Source organism: Rhinoraja longicauda, chromosome 10 (genome assembly GCF_053455715.1).
Source record: "Rhinoraja longicauda isolate Sanriku21f chromosome 10, sRhiLon1.1, whole genome shotgun sequence".
Lineage (NCBI taxonomy): Eukaryota > Metazoa > Chordata > Chondrichthyes > Rajiformes > Arhynchobatidae > Rhinoraja > Rhinoraja longicauda.
In genome coordinates this window covers 3050874-3071192 of record NC_135962.1, presented here as the reverse complement: position 1 = coordinate 3071192, position 20319 = coordinate 3050874, and the positions used below count along the sequence as shown (strand labels likewise).

General features: G+C 40.8%; 2 protein-coding genes across 7 annotated transcripts in view; one reads left to right on the top strand and one right to left on the bottom strand.

The window, feature by feature from the left end:
- klhdc2 (kelch domain containing 2) overlaps nt 1-19866 on the top strand; it is a 31030-nt gene extending 11164 nt beyond the window's left edge. For all 4 annotated transcript variants that reach the window (XM_078406054.1, XM_078406053.1, XM_078406055.1 and 1 more), the window contains exons 4-14: nt 1693-1809; nt 3136-3254; nt 4687-4768; nt 4854-4937; nt 5022-5102; nt 6660-6718; nt 8042-8154; nt 8882-8954; nt 14786-14873; nt 15737-15789; nt 16693-19866. In XM_078406054.1, coding sequence (XP_078262180.1) covers nt 1693-1809; nt 3136-3254; nt 4687-4768; nt 4854-4937; nt 5022-5102; nt 6660-6718; nt 8042-8154; nt 8882-8954; nt 14786-14873; nt 15737-15789; nt 16693-16816 — 993 coding nt within the window. In that variant the 3' untranslated portion in view covers nt 16817-19866. The remainder of the gene's footprint in view (nt 1-1692; nt 1810-3135; nt 3255-4686; nt 4769-4853; nt 4938-5021; nt 5103-6659; nt 6719-8041; nt 8155-8881; nt 8955-14785; nt 14874-15736; nt 15790-16692) is intronic.
- Nucleotides 19832-20319, bottom strand: part of nemf (nuclear export mediator factor) — a 62753-nt gene continuing 62265 nt past the window's right edge. For all 3 annotated transcript variants that reach the window (XM_078406050.1, XM_078406049.1, XM_078406051.1), the window contains one exon: nt 19832-19941. In XM_078406050.1, coding sequence (XP_078262176.1) covers nt 19864-19941 — 78 coding nt within the window. In that variant the 3' untranslated portion in view covers nt 19832-19863. The remainder of the gene's footprint in view (nt 19942-20319) is intronic.

Below are 20319 nucleotides of genomic sequence, written 5' to 3'. Positions count from 1 at the left end.
GGGAATGACCGAGGTGTGAGTGGTGTTTACTTATGTTGGAACACAGAACAGTACCACACATGAACAGGTCCTTTGGCCCAAAATGTCTGTGCCGAACATGATGCCAAGACCATCTCTTATCTACCTGTGTATAATCCATAATTGTCCATTCCCTGCATATGCCTATCCAAGGGCTTGGTAAATGCCACTATTGTATCTGCTTCAACCATTATCCCAGACGGCGTGTTCCAGGCACTCACCACCTCTGTGTAAAAAAAAAAAGTAAAGTTGTCCCCCTCACCTTAAAGCTGTGCCCTTTGGCTGGACGTTGACTGCTTTTGCAAGGCACTGTGAAGTATAGATAGTCTGAGAGTGGGAGGCTGGCTTGCACGATAGACTGGGCTGCGTCCACTGCTCTCTGCGATTTCTTACTGTTTTGTGCAGAGCATTTGCCAAATCAAACACTGATGCATCTCGATAAGATGCTTTTTACGATGCGTCTATATATAACTGCAATGGCAACTTTCCGACCTTTCCAGTGACTTCTTTTCCAATTGCCATTATTACAGTAGGGAGTAGGAGTGATCTTACACAGACCCAACAGAACAGATCTTCCAGTCAATTTTTCCAGTTTAATTAGTTGTTTATTGAAGTAGTTGTACAAACAAGGAGATGAACATACCAGGCTTTACTTATTTCGCATACAAGTCGTAGCTGGCTGATCTGTCCCTGGTCTGGTCTCAGGTCTGTCCAGTCGATGGTCTGTCCAGGTCTGGTAAGAACTGTATGCTATCCCTCCCAGTCCCTTATGCCCATATATATATATATATACACCATGCTGCACATCTAATGTCCGCCCCCAAGTGTCCAAAATAATACGGCAAGATATATCTAGACAAAATAATATAATATGCCAGCCTAGCCTAAACATAAATGGCTCCTACAATAACACATTCCAAAATTCTGGTGTTGAAGGCCGAGCTGTAGTCTGACGTAGACGCCCTTGTTCTCCAGGCTCCAGAAATGACCAGGACCAGTGGGAGATCATCTGCCGGGGACCTGTTAGTTCAGTAGTTCAGGGTTACCTGGGAGACTGGAGGTGATGTGCGTCATAACCTGTCTCTCAAAGCATTATATTAAGAAAAATCTTAAGTTTATTTAAGTAAATTTAATACTTGACTCTTAACACCCAGAAACAAAGGAGGTTACAGTGAGCAGTGGACATTGCTTGGTCCATCACAGGTTCTGACTCAAAAAGGCAGCCAGCATCATCAAGAGACCCACACCACCCCAGCCACATTCTCATTTCACTCCTGCCATCGGGAAGAAGGTACAGGAGTCTGAAAACTGTGACGTTCAAGTTCTGGAACAGCTTCTTCCCAACAATCATCAGGCTATTGAACACTATGAACCCCAATAAACCACGACCTGCCTTGGTTGCACAAGAGACGTCGGGCTTTGTTTTGTTTTTTTGAACTATATTGGTGTATTAAGTGACTGAACTGCTATTTTTAATTGTATTATATTATTTGTTGAGTAGTGCGTTTACCATCATGTTCTGCTGTTGCAAGTAAATAAAATAATTGTTCCATTTCGGTAGATATGACAATCAAACATTCTTGACTAAAATGACTGGAAATTTTCAGAAATGATTGGAGAAGTCTTCCCTGCCAAATGAATTTCCTACTAATTGTAATGTTATATTTTTACAGGAAGAAGAAATATACAGGGGGTGATGTTCCAAAGTCTATGTCGGGAAGTTGTGCAACCTGTGTAGATGGAGTACTTTATTTATTTGGAGGACACCATGCAATAGGGAACTCGAATGAGGTAGAGTTTTAGATTTATTGGAATGCCACTGGAGATAGACACAAAATGCTGGAGTAACACTGCAGGACAGAATTTGAAGAAGGGTCTCGACCCGAAACGTCACCCATTCCTTCTCTCCATAGACGCTGCCTGTCCCACTGAGTTACTCCAGCATTTTGTGTCTCTCTTCGATTTAAACCAGCATTTGCAGTTCTTTCCTACACGGGATTAACTATTGCTTTATTTATAATATATTGTTGGATATTTGTTAAGGCATTTATATTTTCTAAAATTGGTAATCTGGCCTGCACCTTGTACAGTTAGTCCATTGTACATTTTGCTGCTTGTATCAGAAGACATTTAAATTAATCTTCTTAGTATAGTAGCACGAGGTTGCAAAATGGAAATAATTTGTTGGTAATAATTATTAACATGGTTTTCTTTTCAAAATTTGTCTTCTGGCCAATAAAACAATTATTTTGGTGGTGGGTTTGAGGGAGCACTGAGGGAATTCTACATTTCTCCTCCCCTTGTGTGAACGAGTTTCTGAAATTGCTCGTGAATGGTCCAGGCCTTGTTCTAAGCTTGCTTGTTCTGTACAACTGCAAGTGAATGCTCTGTTATTAACTGGAGTTGTAACTAAACTCTGAACTACGAACTGCCGGCGTGGCATTAGGGACTTTGGGCGTTGTTTTTTTTTGCACTATATTTTTTTAATTTATTGAACTTTTTTTTGTTTATTACACTTTATTTATTATCTACTGCGGACTATGTTTACGAACCTGTCGTGCTTCTGCTGCAAGTAAGAATTTCATGGCTCCATTTTGGGCCACATGACAATAAAATACTTGACTCTCTAGAAGTGGCACCATTGACTCTTTAACCTGTAACATACCATTTGTAGTTGTAGTGCCTGCAATTGCCTACACAGTTACTCTTTTTTCGTATTTAGATATTTTGATAATAAAGTTATCTCTGGGTCTCTCCCAGGACATACAATTGATGCCTGCATTATGAATTTTTATATCTCACAAATCAACATAACAGGAGGGAAGATTGATTGCAGATAATACTATTCACATTTCTATAGTTGACTGGGAGAGTACAGATCAGAATTTTGGCTTCTAATTACATCGTTTTTATTTGAACTATTTGATATTTACATGCATAGGACAGGTTCAGAGGGATATGGACCAAACGCGGGCAGGTGGGACTAGTGTAGCTGGGACATGTTGGCCGGTGTGGGCAAGTTGGGCCAAACGGTCTGTTTCCACGCTGTATCACTCTATGACTCTAGACATCAAAGAAGGTTTAAACTTGAGTATCATCTTTTCCATCTCTCTGCAGTTCTATCTTTTAAATCTGAGAAACAAAGACAAAGTATTGCATTGGGAGAGAATAGAAAACTTCAAGGGAGTGCCACCAACACCCAAGGATAAGCTGGGCTGCTGGGTGCACAAGAGCAAGTGAGTGCAACATAACCTCCAACGTATTTTTCATTCATTGCCAGTGTGATTCGGAAGGAGTTCTAACAGGTAGTAGCGCAAATTCAGAACAAGCATAAATGTCTAGTTGTTGCTGTGTTGAATGAGACTTTATTGTACTTTTAACTCTTTGAGTAAATAAGTGAGTATGTATACCTCATGAAAAAGACATGGAAATCTGAAAGACAAAGTCTGAAGAAAGGTCTTGACCCGAAATGTCACCCATCCGTTTTCTCCAGAGATGCTGCCTGATCTGCTGAGATTTAAACTTTATTTTCCTTTAGTGCTTACCAAAATATTTCTGTACAACACAACAAGTAAAATAAATATATCATCTTATAAAATAGTAAACCCAATAATAAAACAGCTTGCAAATTTCCAAGCTGTTTTATTATTGGGTTTACTATTTTATAAGATGATATATTTATTTTACTTGTTGTGTTGTACAGAAATATTTTGGTAAGCACTAAAGGAAAATAAAGTTTAAAAAAACACACAGTTGATTCCAAAATGAATGAAAAATTACAGAATCTATAGCACTTATAAATACTTTTTTTTAGATTTTTTTCTCAATGATTGTCTTTTTTGGAAAGATTGAAAATCAGCCCATCTGGGAAAATAGCTTTTTCTGCGGAACAGCAAAGGTGGGAACAGAGGAATACCCCAGATTGTCGGGGACAACAGAAGCTTACAACAAGACTTTGAAAGTCTTGATCACAAAATCCCCTTTATTCACTCTCTACATTAGTATCACATTTTTCACTATGAAGAAAGATGAGCAATTTATTGAGGAATTCCATCGATTTAATTAAAAACGAATATCAATTTGTAACTTGTTTTCTTTCATGGAGTCATAGAAAGAGACCCTTCGGCCTATTAAGTCTGTGCCGATCAACCCTCTTTTATCCTCATTCTTCCCTAACCCAGTATTCCTATCATAGACACAAGAAGCAGGAGTAACAGCGGGACAGACGGCATCTCTGGAGAAAAGGAATAGGTGACGTTTGGAGTGGAGACCCTTCTTCAGATCAGAAGAAGTTACTCCAGCTTTTTGTGTCTGCCTTCGGTGTAAACCAGCATCTGTAGTTGCTACCTACTAATATTCCTGTCAGTTTACTCCTGGACTCTACACATTAGGGGCGATTTATAGTTGGTCAATTAACCTACCGGCCTGCCGTCTTATGGACTGTTGGAAGAGGCTGCAGCACCTGGAGGAATCTCAGGCAGTCACAGGGAGAACGTGCAAACTCCACGTAGACAGCTTCTGAGGTCGGCACTGAACCTGCATTGCAGGAGTTGTGAGGCAACAGCTCTGCTTTTCATGATCAGAAAATCATCACTTTTCAAATTCTGTCCTTCCTCATTTGCTTTGCCTCTCTTATTTTACACTGCTAACTTTGTCCTGTTCCTCCAGAGTGATTTTCTTTGGTGGCTATGGTTACCAACCTATGGAGAAGTGTCATGGATCATTTGAATTTGATGAATCATCCTTTTTGGTAAGAGGCTTAACACATTGTTTTGAAATTGTCTTCTTTTAGTGAGATTGTAGTGAGATGAAACCGTTTTACATTTCTTCTCCAGAACGCAGGTCGTCCGAGAGGCTGGAACAATCACGTCCACTTCATTGATCTTGAAACGTTCACGTGGAACCAGCCCGTCACTAAGGTATCCATTCCCCTCACTGCACATAAACAGGAAGTGGCAGAAATCTGAAAGAAAAATGATAATGTGTGCGGTTGTATTCAACAGGGAAAGCCCCCCACGCCTCGAGCAGCTCATGCTTGTGCCACCATTGCAAACCGCGGCTACGTGTTTGGAGGAAGGTATCAGGTATGGGATTTGATTACCTATCCAACTAAACCCATAGTTTAGTTTAGAGATACAGCTCAGAAACAGGCCCTTTGGCCCACCGAGTCCGCGCCGACCGTATACTAGTACTATCCTACACACGAGGGACAATTTGCAATTTTACCGATACCAATTAGCCAACAAACATAGAAACATAGAAAATAGGTGCAGGAGGAGGCCATTTGGCCCTTTGAGCTAGCACCGCCATTCATTGTCATCATGGCTGATCATCCACAATCAGTAACCCGTGCCTGCCTTCTCCCCATATCCCTTGATCCCACTAGCCCCTAGAGCTCTATCTAACTCTCTTTTAAATCCATCCAGTGAATTGGCCTCCACTACCTTCTGTGGCAGAGAATTCCACAAATTCACAACTCTCTGGATGAAAAAGTTCCTTCTCACCTCAGTTTTAAATGGCCTCCCCTTTATTCTTAGACGGTGGCCCCTGGTTCTGGACTCCCCCAACATTGGGATCATTTTTCCTGCATCTAGCTTGTCCAGTCCTTTTATAGTTTTATACGTCTCTATACCGTATGCTCTCTCTACCAATCTATCGTCTTGTGTTGCTACTTTTTGGGAGCTAAGGACTTGGATCCCTCTGCACCTCACTGCTGTTAAGGATCCTGCCACGAACCGCTACAAAATACAGCTGAAAAATATGTTTCTTTCTCTGCTTGCTTTTGCTTTCTTCTCTACTTTCGATATGTATCTGTGCAATGAAAGAAGCTATAAAGTGAAAAATTATTGCATTAAAATAACAGTTAATACAATACAATACAATACAATATATCTTTATTGTCATTGTACAGGGGTACAACGAGATTGGGAATGCGCCTCCCATACGATGCAATAAATCAATTAGCTAATCAGTATTAATTTAAACAACCCAGTGAAACAAATTAGAACAGTTTTAAAACAGAATAAAGTGCAAGTAGATCTGTGCCAGTTCGCTGTGCGATGTGACCATCCGTCTCAGCAGGACCGGTTCATAGCAGCTATGGCCCTGGGGATGAAGCTGTTCCTGAGTCTGGAGGTGCGGGCGTAGAAGGCCTTTTATCGTCTGCCCGATGGTAGAAGTTCGAACAGACTGTTGCAGGGGTGTGAGGAGTCTTTGTTGATGCTGGTGGCTTTTCTGAGGCATCGTGTGTTGTAGATGCCCTCCAAGGCTGGTAGCTGTGTTCCGATGGTCCTCTGAGCTCTATGGACTACCCGCTGAAGAGCTTTCCTCTCTGCCTCCGTGCAGCTGAGGTACCACACAGGGATGCCATATGTTAGGATGCTCTCTATGGTGCAGCGGTAGAAGGTCGTCAGCAGCTGTTGGGGTAGACCAGACTTCTTCAGTGTTCTTAGGTAGAACAGTCGTTGCTGCGCCTTCTTGACCAGCGCAGCAGTGTTAATGTGATAAAAAGATTTACGTTGCAATGTTTTCCAAAGGGAATGTGTCGATAACTCAATGTTTCCAACAATAAGGGTTGTCTATGTCTTGGTGACTAACCAGTGTTCACTGACATACTCTGGTTTCCACCATTTCTCTCCAAGGATGCTAGGACCAATGACCTCCACTACCTTGACTTTGATACGTGGGAGTGGAATGAAGTGTAAGTTTCATATTTTACATTGCTGATTGCCAATCCTTCTGAATGAACTCTGCACATTCACACTCAGCAATATCCTCACCAACGATGAGCCTGCAGACCCAGCCCACATAAACAAGTCACCATTGAGCACTCTTAAAGATTGGGGATTTTTTTTAGATACTCCCAGGGATCGCAATGGGTATGGCAGCTCGGATATCGAGCATATTTTTAGGTAGTTCTACTACTACAAGTGAAATTATTCAATGTTATGAAAAACTTGTCACTTTCTGTAATCAATCCCCTTTCCCCAAATATCCCCTCCAAAAAAGGGTTTGGTGCACTTGGGTTTAGTTTAGTTTAGTTTATTAAGTTTAGAGATACGCAGCGGAAACAGGCCTTTCGGCCCACCGAGTCCACACCAACCAGCGATCCCCGTACACTAACGCTATCCTACACACACTTGGGACAATTTACATTTATACCAAGCCAATTAACCTACAAACCTGTAGGTCTTTGGAGTGTGGGTAGAAACCGAAGATCTCGGATAAAACTCACTAAAGAAACCGAAGATCTCAGAGAAAACCCATGCAGGTCACGGGGAGAACGTACAAACTCCGTACAGACAGCACCCATAGTCGGGATCAAACCCTGGTCTCCGGCGCTGCATTCGCTGTAAGGCAGCAACTCTACCGCTGCGCCACCGTGCCGCCGTGTTCCCAGGACTCGAGGGTCTGGGAGAGGCTGGGAAGATTAGAACTTTATTCCTTGGGGAGCTGGAGGCTGAGGGGTGATCTTATAGAGGAGTATAAGGTCATGAGGAGAATATCTGGGGTGAATGCACAGAGTGCTTTACCCAAGGTATGGGGATCAAGAAACAGAGGACATAGGTTAAAGATGAGAGGGGCAAGTTTTAATTGGAATTTGAGGGGCAACTTTTTCACACAGTGGGTGGTGGGTGTATGGAACGAGCTGTCAGAGGAGGTAGTTGAGGCAGGGACTATAATAACATTCAGAAGAAAGACATTTGGACAGGTACACGGATAGGAAACTTTTTGAGGGATATGAGTCAAATGTGAGCAGGTGGACTAGTATCGATGGGGCAGTTTGGTGCGTTGGCAAGTTGGGCCGAAGGGCCTGTTTCTGTGCTGTCAGACTCTATGAGTCCAACAATGTGCTGCATGAGCAAGTGAAAGTGCTGACCTCAGCGACTCTCGAAGTTAACGACATCCTGCTGTTAAAGGTTTTGATAAATGTAGTTTTGGTTTCCACGAGTGTCTAGACTTCAGTGAATCTCTGCAGATCCGTTGAGAACATTGTCTATCATTCAAAACTTTTATTTGCTAGGATCCAGTCACCTGCTCAGATCCCTGTTGGGCGATCCTGGCATTCACTCACTACAATCTCAAATGATCATCTCTTCCTGTTTGGAGGTTTCACAACTGACAAACATCCGTTAAGTATGTTTCATTCTTATTTTGCTACATCAATCATTTACTGGGAGAGAATTTTTATAGACGGTAGCTAAAGTTGAGGTTTTCTTTTAAAATTTAATATGATCCAAGTGGCTTTTCCCCTTTCTAGATAATCATGTTTGTGTTTCTGCTGTGATTGATTAAATGGGTGACATTATTTTTCTGCAAATCACTTGGCTGCATCCTTTTCTACTGTTAGCATTTAATTTATAGACACTGAATGCTGGAGTAACTCAGCGGGACTGGCAGCATCTCTGGAGAGAAGGAATGGGTGACGTTGCAGGTCGAGACCCTTCTCGACCCGAGACGTCACCCATTCCTTCTCTCCAGAGATGCTGCCTGTCCCGCTGAGTTACTTCAGCTTTTTGTGTCCATCTTTGGTTTAAACCAGCAACTGCAGGTCCTTCCGAAACATTTAATTTATGATGGAAACTTTTAAGGATAACCTTTTCTTAGATATCACCTCATTCCTTGTTTGTTAAATATTTACAATCATATTTTACACCTAAAATGTAAAATAATGTACTTTATATGGATACAAATGACAGGGCTACTTTAAGATATTTAGGTTGTGCAAGATCATCGTGTGTTACAGCGATATGATCAGTCTGAAAAGGAAATTGCGTTTTGTAAATTGTAAAAGTGAAATGTGTGTTACTAATGTAAAAGTGTCAGGAATTCACCATTAATTATACAAATTAATTGTTTTTAGGTGATGCTTGGATATACAGTCTGAGCAAGAACGAGTGGTTAAAGGTAGAACACAATTATGCAGACAAGCCAAGGTAAATGGTCTGATCCTGGGATGGGGAGAAAGTTGCCTCTCAATGGTGCAGTTAGCTGTCATGCCACTCTGAAGCCTTTCTTTCTGATACATTTTTTAAATATATTTAGACAACAGTCTTGCCTATCAAGAATATATATTCTTAAGGTAGACACAAAATGCTGGAGTAACTCAGCAGGACAGGCAGCATCACTGGAGAGAAGGAATGGGTAACGATTCGGGTCGAGACCCTTCTTCAGACTGAATCGTCACCTGAAACGTCACCCATTCCTTCTCTCCAGAAATGCTGGCTGTCCTGCTGAGTTATTCCAGCATTTTGTGTCTATCTTTGGTGTAAACCATCATCTGCAGTTCCTTCCTACACATACAGTGCCCTCCATAATGTTTGGGACAAGACCCATCATTTATTTATTTGCCTCTGTACTCCACAATTTGAGATTTGTAATAGGAAAAATCACATATGGTTAAAGTGCACATTGTCAGATTTTATTAAAGGCCATTTTTATACATTTTGGTTTCACCATGTAGAAATTACAGCTGTGTTGATACAGTCCCCTCATTTCAGGGCACCATAATGTTTGGGACACATGGCTTCACAGACGTTTGTCATTGTTCAGGTGTGTTTAATTGCCTCCTTAATGTAGGTATCAGAGAGCTCTCAGTACCTAGTCTTTCCTCCAGTCTTTCCATCACCTTTGGAAACTTTTATAGCTGTTTATCAACATGAGGACCAAAGTTGTGCCAATGAAAGTCAAAGAAGCCATTATGAGACTGAGAAACAAGAATAAAACTGTTAGAGACATCAGCCAAACCTTAGACTTACCAAAATCAACTGTTTGGAACATCATTAAGAAGAAAGAGAGCACTGGTGAGCTTACTAATCGCAAAGGGACTGGCAGGCCAAGGAAGACCTCCACAGCTGATGGCAGAAGAATTCTCTCTATATTAAAGAAAAATCCCCAAACACCTGTCCGACAGATCAGAAACACTCTTCAGGAGTCAGGTGTGGATTTGTCAATGACCACTGTTCGCAGAAGACTTCATGAACAGAAATACAGAGGCTACACTGCAAGATGCAAACCACTGGTTAGCCGCAAAAATAGGATGGCCAGGTTCCAGTTTGCCAAGAAGTACTTAAAAGAGCAACCACGGTTCTGGAAAAAGGTCTTGTGGACAGATGAGACAAAGATTAACTTATATCAGAGTGATGGCAAGAGCAAAGTATGGAGGAGAGAAGGAACTGCCCAAGATCCAAAGCATACCACCACATCTGTGAAACATGGTGGTGGGGGTGTATTGGCCTGGGCATGTATGGCTGCAGAAGGTACTGGCTCACTTATCTTCATTGATGATACATCTGCTGATGGTAGTAGCATAATGAATTCTGAAGTGTATAGACACATCCTATCTGCTCAAGTTCAAACAAATGCCTCAAAACTCATTGGCCGGCGGTTCATTCTACAGCAAGCCAATGATCCCAAACAAACTGCTAAAGCAACAAGGAGGTTTTCAAAGCTAAAAAATGGTCAATTCTTGAGTGGCCAAGTCAATCACCTGATCTGAACCCAATTGAGCATGCCTTTTATATGCTGAAGCGAAAACTGAAGGGGACTAGCCCCCTAAACGAGCATAAGCTAAAGATGGCTGCAATATAGGCCTGGCAGAACATCACCAGAGAAGACACCCAGCAACTGGTGATGTCCATGAATCACAGACTTCAAGCAGTCATTGCATGCAAACGAAATGCAACAAAATACTAAACATGACTACTTTCATTTACATGACATTGCTGTGTCCCAAACATTATGGTGCCCTGAAATGGGGGAACTGTGTATAAACACTGCTGTAATTTCCACACGGTGAAACCAAAATGTATAAAAATAGCCTTTATTAAAATCTGACAATGTGTACATTAACCACATGTGATTTTTTTCTATTACAAATCTCAAATTGTGGAGTACAGAGGCAAATAAATAAATGATGGGTCTTTGTCCCAAACATTGTGGAGGGCACTGTATGTATTCTTAACTTGGTTTTATTTTTTGTAATGTATAATGGTATTTACAATTTTCCAAAGTAAAATTTTAAAGTTCGATATTGTTGAATTTTCATCAAAGTTGAAGTTGCCAGCTTGTTTATTTTATTCTTTTAATCAGTGTACTGAAGCCACCTTTGGGTCAACAAACTCCTGTAGTCTTCGGTAGAACCCTGTACTGTTGAAATAACTTTTAATTGAATGTTCCGGATCAGATAATGGAGCTAATATCCATAGCAAAGATTTCAAGTAGCTGCATGGTTATCTGTAGTATAGATCGAGGATCAGAGGCATGGAAGGGTTTTGTTGTGGCCATCTGTTGTGTTGAGTCTGTTGAACTGACTACTTGTGATTAAATGGTTGGAGTAACCAGACATAACGTGGAGCTATTGACAAACCATCCATGAAAATTGTTTTAAACCTCTTCTCCTCGTAGATTCTTCTTGAGCATTTTTCTGATCCTTGTGTCAGCTTTTAACTCACCAGGTTCCTCAGCAGCCAGAATTGAAGTCCAAGAGCAAGATGAAGTAGAGCAGCAGTAGAGTTGCTGCCTCACTGTCCCAGAGACCCAGGTTCCATCCTGACCTCGGGCGCTGTTTGTGTGGCATTTGCACATTCTCCCTGTGACCGTGTGGGTTTCCTCCGGGTGCTCCGGTTTCCTCCCACATCCCAAAGACATGCGGGTTGTAGGTTAATTGGCCTTTGTAAATTGGCCTGGTGTGCAGGGAGTGGATGAGAAAGTGGGATAGCATAGAACTAGTGTGAATGGGTGATCGATGGTCAGCGTGGGCTGAAGGGCCTGTTTCCATCTTCAATCAAAAATAAAGCCGAGAAATATGCCCTTCAGCCTAACTTGTCCATACTGACTAAGTTGCAAAATCCATCTATAAGTACTTGCCTACAGCTGGCTCATATCCCTCCAAACCTTTCCCATCCATGTACCTGTCAATGCGTTAAAGGTCATAATTATACATGCCTTTACACGTCATCTGGCAGCTGAGTCCACATTCACACCTCCCTCTGTGTGGAAAACGTTGGCCCTCCGGTCCTTTTATAAATCTTTCCGCTCTCACTAGTTTTAAACTCCTCCGGTCTGGGAAAACGTTGTGGCTATTATCCTTAAAGATGCTCCTTCTAATTTTATATACTGTACCTCCATAAGGTCACCCCTCAGCCTCTTATGCTCCGGAGGGAAAATTACCCCTTGCCCTTATAACTCAAACCCTCCACACCAGGTAACATCCTCACATGTCTTATGTTACTCCAGCACTTTGTATCTTTTTTGTAAACAGCATCGGCAGTTCCTTGAAACTGCATTGTAGGGCTGCTGTTACATATTTGGGGAGCGGTGAAATCATAAAGGGAATGGAAAGTGTGTTTTGAAACCCAGGTACTGCTGCACTGGGAGGTAATACAGACAGTAATGCAGACAGAGCGATGGTGCCTTTACTCTTGTCTGGGCTAGTTTGGCAGCTATTTTAAGGTAATTTGTTTTGAAGGCTTCTGTTTACGAGAGGAATTAAAATGGGTGGAAAAATGGCAGATGAAATTTAATCCAGTCAATCATAATCATAATCATACTTTATTAGCCAAGTATGTTTTGCAACATACGAGGAATTTGATTTGCCATACAGTCATACCAAACACACAAATACATTTTAACATAAACATCCACCATGGTGACTCCTCCACATTCTTCACTGTGATGGAAGGTGAAAAAAAGTTAAAACTTCTTCCCTTCTTTGTTCTCGGAGGCCTCGAGCCGTCCGTTGACAGGGCGATCTTGGCTCCTGTAGCCGGTGGTATGGCCCTCCGCGTCGGGGCGATCAATCTCTTGCATCGGGGGGGGGAGTCTCAGCTCCCCCACGCCGGGCGATCTGACCCCGGGTCGGGGATGGTCGAACCTTCTGCAACTTTGGAGCTTCCTGACATCAGTCTCTACCCGGGACTGCGAGCTCCTCGATGTTGAAGTCCGCAGGCCGCAGTTGGAGCGTCGATCCCAGGCAAGGGATCGCAGGCTCCAATGGTAAGTCCACGGCCCCACGGTGGAGCTCAAAGTCAGTCTGGAGCAACGCCGCCAGCTCCATGATGTTAGGCCGCAGAGCGACCGGAGATACGATCCGTAAAAACAATCGCATTTCCGGCAAGGTAAGAGATTGAAAAAAAGGTTTCCCCCTCCCCCCCCCCCCCACATAAAACCAGAGAACATTAACACACACTTTTAAAGCACACTAAAAATAACCAAAAAAACGAAGACACACTGCCATTGCGGACGTGGTTTTTAAGTCAAGTGTGAGATGTTGCACTTTGGGTGGACAAATGCAAGAAGAAATTTTACAGTAAATGGCAGAACACTATGAGTATTAGTTTAAGTGGGGATTTTGAGGTGCAAGGCCGGAGCATCTTTAAAAAAAGCTACATGGATGGATAGGATGGTAAAGAAGGCATACGATATTGGGATAGTGAGTATAAAAACTGACAAGTCATATTGCAACTGTGTAAACCTGCTGATGAAGCCACTTTTGAAGTACCGTGCAGGTCTGATCACCATGCTGCAGGAGGATGGGGAGGCTTTAGAGAGGGGGCAGACGCAGTTTACCATGATGCTGCCTGGATTGGATTGTAAAAGGAGAGATTAGACAAACTAGGATTTAGCAAAAGGAGAGATTAGACAAACTAGGATTGTTTTCTCTGGACCGTCCGAGAAGTTTACATTATGATAGGGTTCATAGTCCCAGGGTAAGAATGTTGGTCATAGATTTAAAATGAGAGGGGAAAGTTTAAAGGAGATAAATGGGACATGTTTTGTCCTCAGAGAATGGTGGTGTGTGGCACATGCTGTTTTTCGAAGGTGGTAGAAACAGATACAATAGCAATATTTAGGACCCATTTGGACAGACACATAAACAGACAGGGAATAGATGGAGCTAGACACATAAGTGCTGGCGTAACCCAGCGGGTCAGGCAGCATCTCTGAATAAAAGGAATAGGTGATGTTTTGGGTCGGAACCCTCTTTCCTCAATAGAGGGATACTGGTTATGTGTAGGTAGTTAAGATTAATTGGGTTGGCATCATGGTTAGTACAGACATGGTGGACTGATAGCTCCGTTCCTGTGCTGTGCTGCTCCACATGGTGCCACAGTTGAAACGACAGCAGACAGGTCTCATTATTGTGTTCCTGATGTGAACTATACTGTGTGGAGATAATTTAGGTTGAATCACACTGAGAACTTTGCTCAGGTTTGCTATTAATGTTAAGCAAACGATACATTGGCAAAGTATTCCTGTGTATACTAGGGTGACATTGCATCCAAAGGAAACTTAAAAGCAATAGGAAGAATGAACTGCAGATGCTGGTCAACAATAAAAGACACAAAGTGCTGGAATTAGTGGGTCAGGCAGCATCTCTGGAGAATATGGATATGTGACATTTTGAGTTGGGGCCCTTCTTCAGACTGTCCATACCCTTCAGTGGGAAGAATATTGGGGACATTTGATTTTCGTTTTTACTTACACCCTCAGTCTGATGTTGTATCAAACTGTGTTGCTTCAAGCTATTAGGTTGGATTTCCAACACTTTGTTCTCATTGTCACAGGTTTTCTCTTGACAATTTAGTAGTTCAAAAAAAGACACTCACATAAACAGAGTGTAAATTAGGAAACTGAATAGTGATGTGTTTTGCTTTGATTGTGAACATGATATGTACTCTGAATGTACAATAAAATCCTGTGAAACATCACCTTGAATGCAACGCAACATTTTTTTCAACTAACTAGCTTTGTTATTTATCTTCAGGCTTTGGCATTCTGCTTGTATGAGTGATGAGGCAGAAGTGACTGTTTTTGGCGGATGTGCGAACAATCTATTAGGTCGTCAACAGGCAGTAAGTTATTTTGCAGATATTTTAACCCTCAGTTTACTACTCTATGCCCTTGTTGCCCAAGGAAGAAAATTGACGTTTAGATTAAGTGGAATCAAAGCAATCATCAGGATTTCTGCAACTTAGTAAGTTTCAGTTTTGGATAACAGTTTGGATCTCAGATCAAACCTTTAATTGGTTACCCTTATGATTTGAGATGTTAAAACACCAGGCTACCAAGACAATAATTCTGTAAATGCATCCATCAAGCCAGTGGTGTAGCGGGTTGTCTCACCAGCACTGTGATGTAATAAAGCATAGATTTGCTTTGATTCCACACTTAAAATGTGTTTAATTTATACATTTTCTGATAAAGCTGGCATACGATAACGTTTCTGATACGATGGCATGCAAACTATGAACTTAACCAATATGTCTAAAACAGACAAAATCTCTCTGCACGCTTGGTCCAGTAGGGTTGTGTCTTTATTCCAACACTTTTCTCAGTCCTCTTTGTCACCGAGCTGCTCCTCGCCTCCAGTAAGTTTCCTGCTGCAGGAATCTCACGGGTAAACAGAAACTCCTCAACCCACTACACTTCCAGTCTAGCGCTAACGTGATCCCAACTTCAGTCTTCGAGTTGCAAATAATGCTTGCACCTTTGGAGAACAAGCTCCAAGTCTTCATTGACTCTTTCACCAAAGCGTGCAAGAGATTTTAGAAACATCTATTTCTATATCTAATCAATTCAATTTGTCAAGATTTATAAATCAGGTGACATTAAAATTATTTGTTTGTAATATATAAACTCTACCTTCTCATCCAATACTATAACAATATTCCAAGACTTTGTTTTAATCTTTTACAATACCTCTTTTGTTTTGCAGGCTCATAGTAATGACATCCTTATCTTTTCAGTACAGCCAAAGTCTCTTGGCAGGTAAGAGAATGATTTTGCTGTGCTGGGATATATTTTGAGAACTGCTGGGTCTAAGTTAAAATCTTCCCCTTTGACCTTTGGGTAAATTCAAATTCTGACTGGTCTGTCGAAATGTTTTTTGGATTATAAATTAAATGGATTTGGCAACGTTAGTCTCAGTTTTAAGGCTGCAATGAATGATCAGGATGTTTAAGATATAAGACAATAACTGCAGATGCTGGTACAAATCGAAGGTATTTATTCACAAAATGCTGGAGTAACTCAGCAGGTCAGGCAGCATCTCAGGAGAGAAGGAATGGGTGACGTTTCGGGTCGAGACCCTTCAGACTGATGGCGTTTCGGGTCGAGACCCTTCTTCAGACTGATCACGTTTCGGGTTGAGACCCTTCTTCAGACTGAGTCTGAGTCAGGGTCTCGACCCGAAACGTCACCCATTCCTTCTCTCCTGAGATGCTGCCTGACCTGCTGAGTTACTCCAGCATTTTGTGAATAAATACCTTCGTTCAGGATGTTTAAGATCATCATTGCATGGATTCATGTGGACACCTGCTGCTGTTGGTGGGATACATTTACTGCCATTGTGAAAGGTTCAGTAAACTGTTAAATGTGTGCTTTTGTCTAGTTTCTTAGCTTGAAGGCTGTAACTTCTGAACTAATCATTATTTATCTGTTCAGTGGTGTAATGAAAGTGTCTGGCAACTACAAATTCTAATGGATTTAATTGCACGCAGTATGTTTAAAAAGAAAACAAAATTGATGTTATTTTTTTCGTGAAACAGCATGAATGACTTTGTTAGTATTTATGCTTTAGATTTAAAGAGTAACGATTGTATATGTAATTCTAGGTCACAGAAGTGTAACAAATGTCGATTTTTGTAATGTTTCATTATTTTCATCCTTCAGACTTTGCCTGGAAGCAGTGATCCACTATAAAGAAATGCTCGCCAATATATGGGACTGTCTTCCAAAGCATCTTCTTCTTAATATCAATCAACGAGCTGGAAGCAGTAACACGTCTGGATCATGAATTCTGCTAATATATTCACATTTGTGTTCATTGCGATGTGATTTAGCTATTGCTTTTTCCAGCAGCCCGAAAGATGACCATCATCCGGGCCAGAGAATCATGACGATTGATTTTTATTGGTACCTGTTTTTGATGGCACTTAATGTTGTCATTTTTCGTACAAACATGTAAATATGCCTTTGCATAAAGGAATCCTAGGTTTATTGTTTGTGGTTTCGAATAAATGTGGAGCAAAAGGAAAATGGTTTACTTTGTGGAATCAGAAAGAGAACATTTGCGTGTTCTATAACCTTCACCTATAAGGTATGTCTTACTTAAATCTGCCACAAATTAAGAATTCTATCTTGTCATCATTTGGCTCTTATTTGTGAATGGGTATATTTCCATGATAAAAAGGAAAATCTCAGGACATTTTCCCTGGCACTTAACATCTGTGATTCAACCCAGTTCTCTTTTATTTATAAATTACCATTCTTCTTTGCACACAGAATGTGGGTTTTGTTGGCAAAGTCAACTTTTATTGCCCATTTTCTTAAGAAGGCGGTGAGTTACTATCAAGACGATGTAAATATAAGCAATAAAAGTGCTCCCTCATGTGCTGGTAAAGATGGGAGTTTTAAGATTTTAACCTAATGATAAAGAATTGACATAGTGTATGTAAGTGAAGATTCTGTGTGGCTGGGCAGGGGGCTTTCACATGGGACTGTCTGTCCCTGCAGACCTGCCAATTGAGCAGGTTGATTTGTCCTGGATGGTGTAAGCCTTGTGCTGCTTCCTGGTGCTGTTAAACATTAAAATACTGCTGAGCTGTCTACATTTACGGTTTCTAGATGGTAGAAAACTTCCTCCTTTTGAATATCCAGCCTCCATCCTGGTTTTGTAGCTATCTAAGTGTCATGCCAGGTTTAGATTTGCATCCCAATACTGCCACAAGCCGCTGATGATCTTTATACGTAGACTTGATGTTGAATCGTAATTTAATTTGATCGTAATGTTGGCAAAACTTTTAAGGCATGTATTGTTATGTGGAACATCCAGAGATACTGTCAGTGATTCCGTGCTCCTCAATAGATACAATGCATTCATTCTCCTCTTAAGTCATTGAATGGCAAATACTTACAAACTAGTCTTACTCTATATTAAAATAAGAAAATACTGCAAATACAATGCCTGACGTGCATCTTATTTCAGATTTCTAGCATTTTGCTTTTTGTTGTTTCACTGCATAATGTTGCTATGGATTGCATGTGATGTAAGAAGTCATGACCACTATTTGGTAAACTCCTTGGCACTTAAAAATAATTTGAAATATTCTCACCATTCACTTTCTTCCTTAATCATTGTATATTTAAACCTTTACTTTTCTATTTAAAAATAAAAATCACTTTGTTCTTGTTTTCCTATTTGATAATGCTTCTGTGTAATTAGGTGCTTAATCACGTTGTTATTTCAGCTTGCCAAGGATGTCCTTGAATTGGGAGTCAAATTGGAGTTGATGGAGGAAACTCACATCAGTTTTTGTGGGCAGTTTTTCTCGAGGTCAGCAGATTCTGGTCCGTTTGGTAAATTGTATAAATTTCTGTGGCCTATAGTAATGGTATCCTTGTTGCAAGTCACCAATGATGTTATTGTGTAGGAAGGAACTGCAGATGCTGGTTTAAACCGAAGATAGATACAAAAAGCTGGAGTAACTCAGCGGGTCAGGCAGCATCTCTGGAGAAAAGGAATAGGTGGCATTTTGGGTCGTGATCCTTGGGTTATCTGCTGCAGTAGGGATGCCCATTTAAACTAAATTAGCTTCAGGCAACATCAGTGGCCATTTTCATAGTTGGCCAGAACATAACCATGCTCATCTTTTATCTGGAGGGAAAAGTGAAGTCAATTATTAATGCAGACTGAAGCACTGTCAGTATTTTACATCGAGCTGAAGCTTGTCAGACTGCTCCATTGCCATGTTTAATGTCAAAAACAGTCATTTGAACCATTTATGCAGCTTGTTTAAATATTTGGATTTTATTTATTTTGATCAATGACTGTTGATGTGCCGTGAAATTGGCATTAATCACGAGGCCGTGGCAAGGTCCCTCATGGTGTGCTGATTCAGATCATTAAGGTTCATGGGATCCACAGTGAACAACTGTTCACGACACGGTGGCGCAGCAGTAGAGTTGCTGCCTTACAGCACTTGCAGCGCCAGAGACCTAGGTTCGATCCTGACTATGAGTGCTGTCTATACGGAGTTTGTACGTTCTCCCCAAGATCTTCGTTTTTTTCCCACACTCCAAAGATTTAGAGGTTTGTGGGTTAATTGGCTTGGGAAAAGTGTAAATTGTCCCTAGTATGTTTAGGATAGCATTAATGCGTGGGGATCATTGGTTGGTGCGGACTCGGTGAGCCGAAGGGCCTGTTTCCGCACTGTATCTCTAAACTAAGAACTAGTTACTAGATCATTTATGTCCCTAAGAGAAAAAATGGGAAAGAATGGGATAAGCTTTCTGACCAATTTCATAATTTAATCTATGTTATCTGAAATCCTAGATATTCTGTCAAATGAATGACAATTGTGAGAGTGGTACATGAAAAAATAACTGGAGCACCAAGTTTTGTAATAAACCTAGGAGGAATAAGGGAGAAAGGTGGAAGTTTTTCAAGGGTTTGCTGCACAAGGATTTGATTCATGCCAAATCACAAACTAATACTTTTTTCAAATTCCAACTTTTCTACGGAAGGTTAAACCAAAAATAGATTTTGGTTTAAATTGGACTTCAGTCATGAACAATACAAAATGACTGATATTTCCAAGTCAAGTTAAAAAAAAATGTCTTCAGCTAAACTGTTACTGCTCAATAGGCGTGCGAATGCTCAATAATAGATTTTATTTCAAAGCAGTGTAAAATTAATAAAGATCTGTTCACCACTTATTCTAATTATAATTAAATAAATCTTTAATAAAGCAGCTCTGAAGAGTTTTTATCATTAGATGTATTATACTTTGCCAGGCAGTCCTTGGAGACATTTATATTCAAGCCAAAGGAAATCCTGTGCAGTTATTTCCGTTTTTTTGCTAATAGGTTAGGGGCCGAGACCTTCACTTTTCCAGGAATGTTTCTTGACAAGTCATTGTCCTAAGTGTAAAAATAAATGCATTTTAGTTTATGACATTATCATGAACAAGGAAACTACACTGACTTTCCTAACACTTTGTTGAATTCTGTAGTGTTATGGGAATCTGTGCAGGTAGCAAATCAAAAGAATAAATATTCATACATGATCCCAAAATTTGAGAGAAATACTGTCAATTCAAACGGAATTGTTACTTATTCCATCTTTGAAACTAGAATAGAAATTAATCGACTTCAGCAGTAACAGGGAATATCCTTCAAGTTAAAGACCAGCAGGTAACTTATTCTTCAGTTAAACAACAAAGTACATTCAACTTGAATTTCACAACAAAGTTAACAATGAGCTTTTACTCTTCTATATTAAGTTGTCGGCAAGCATTC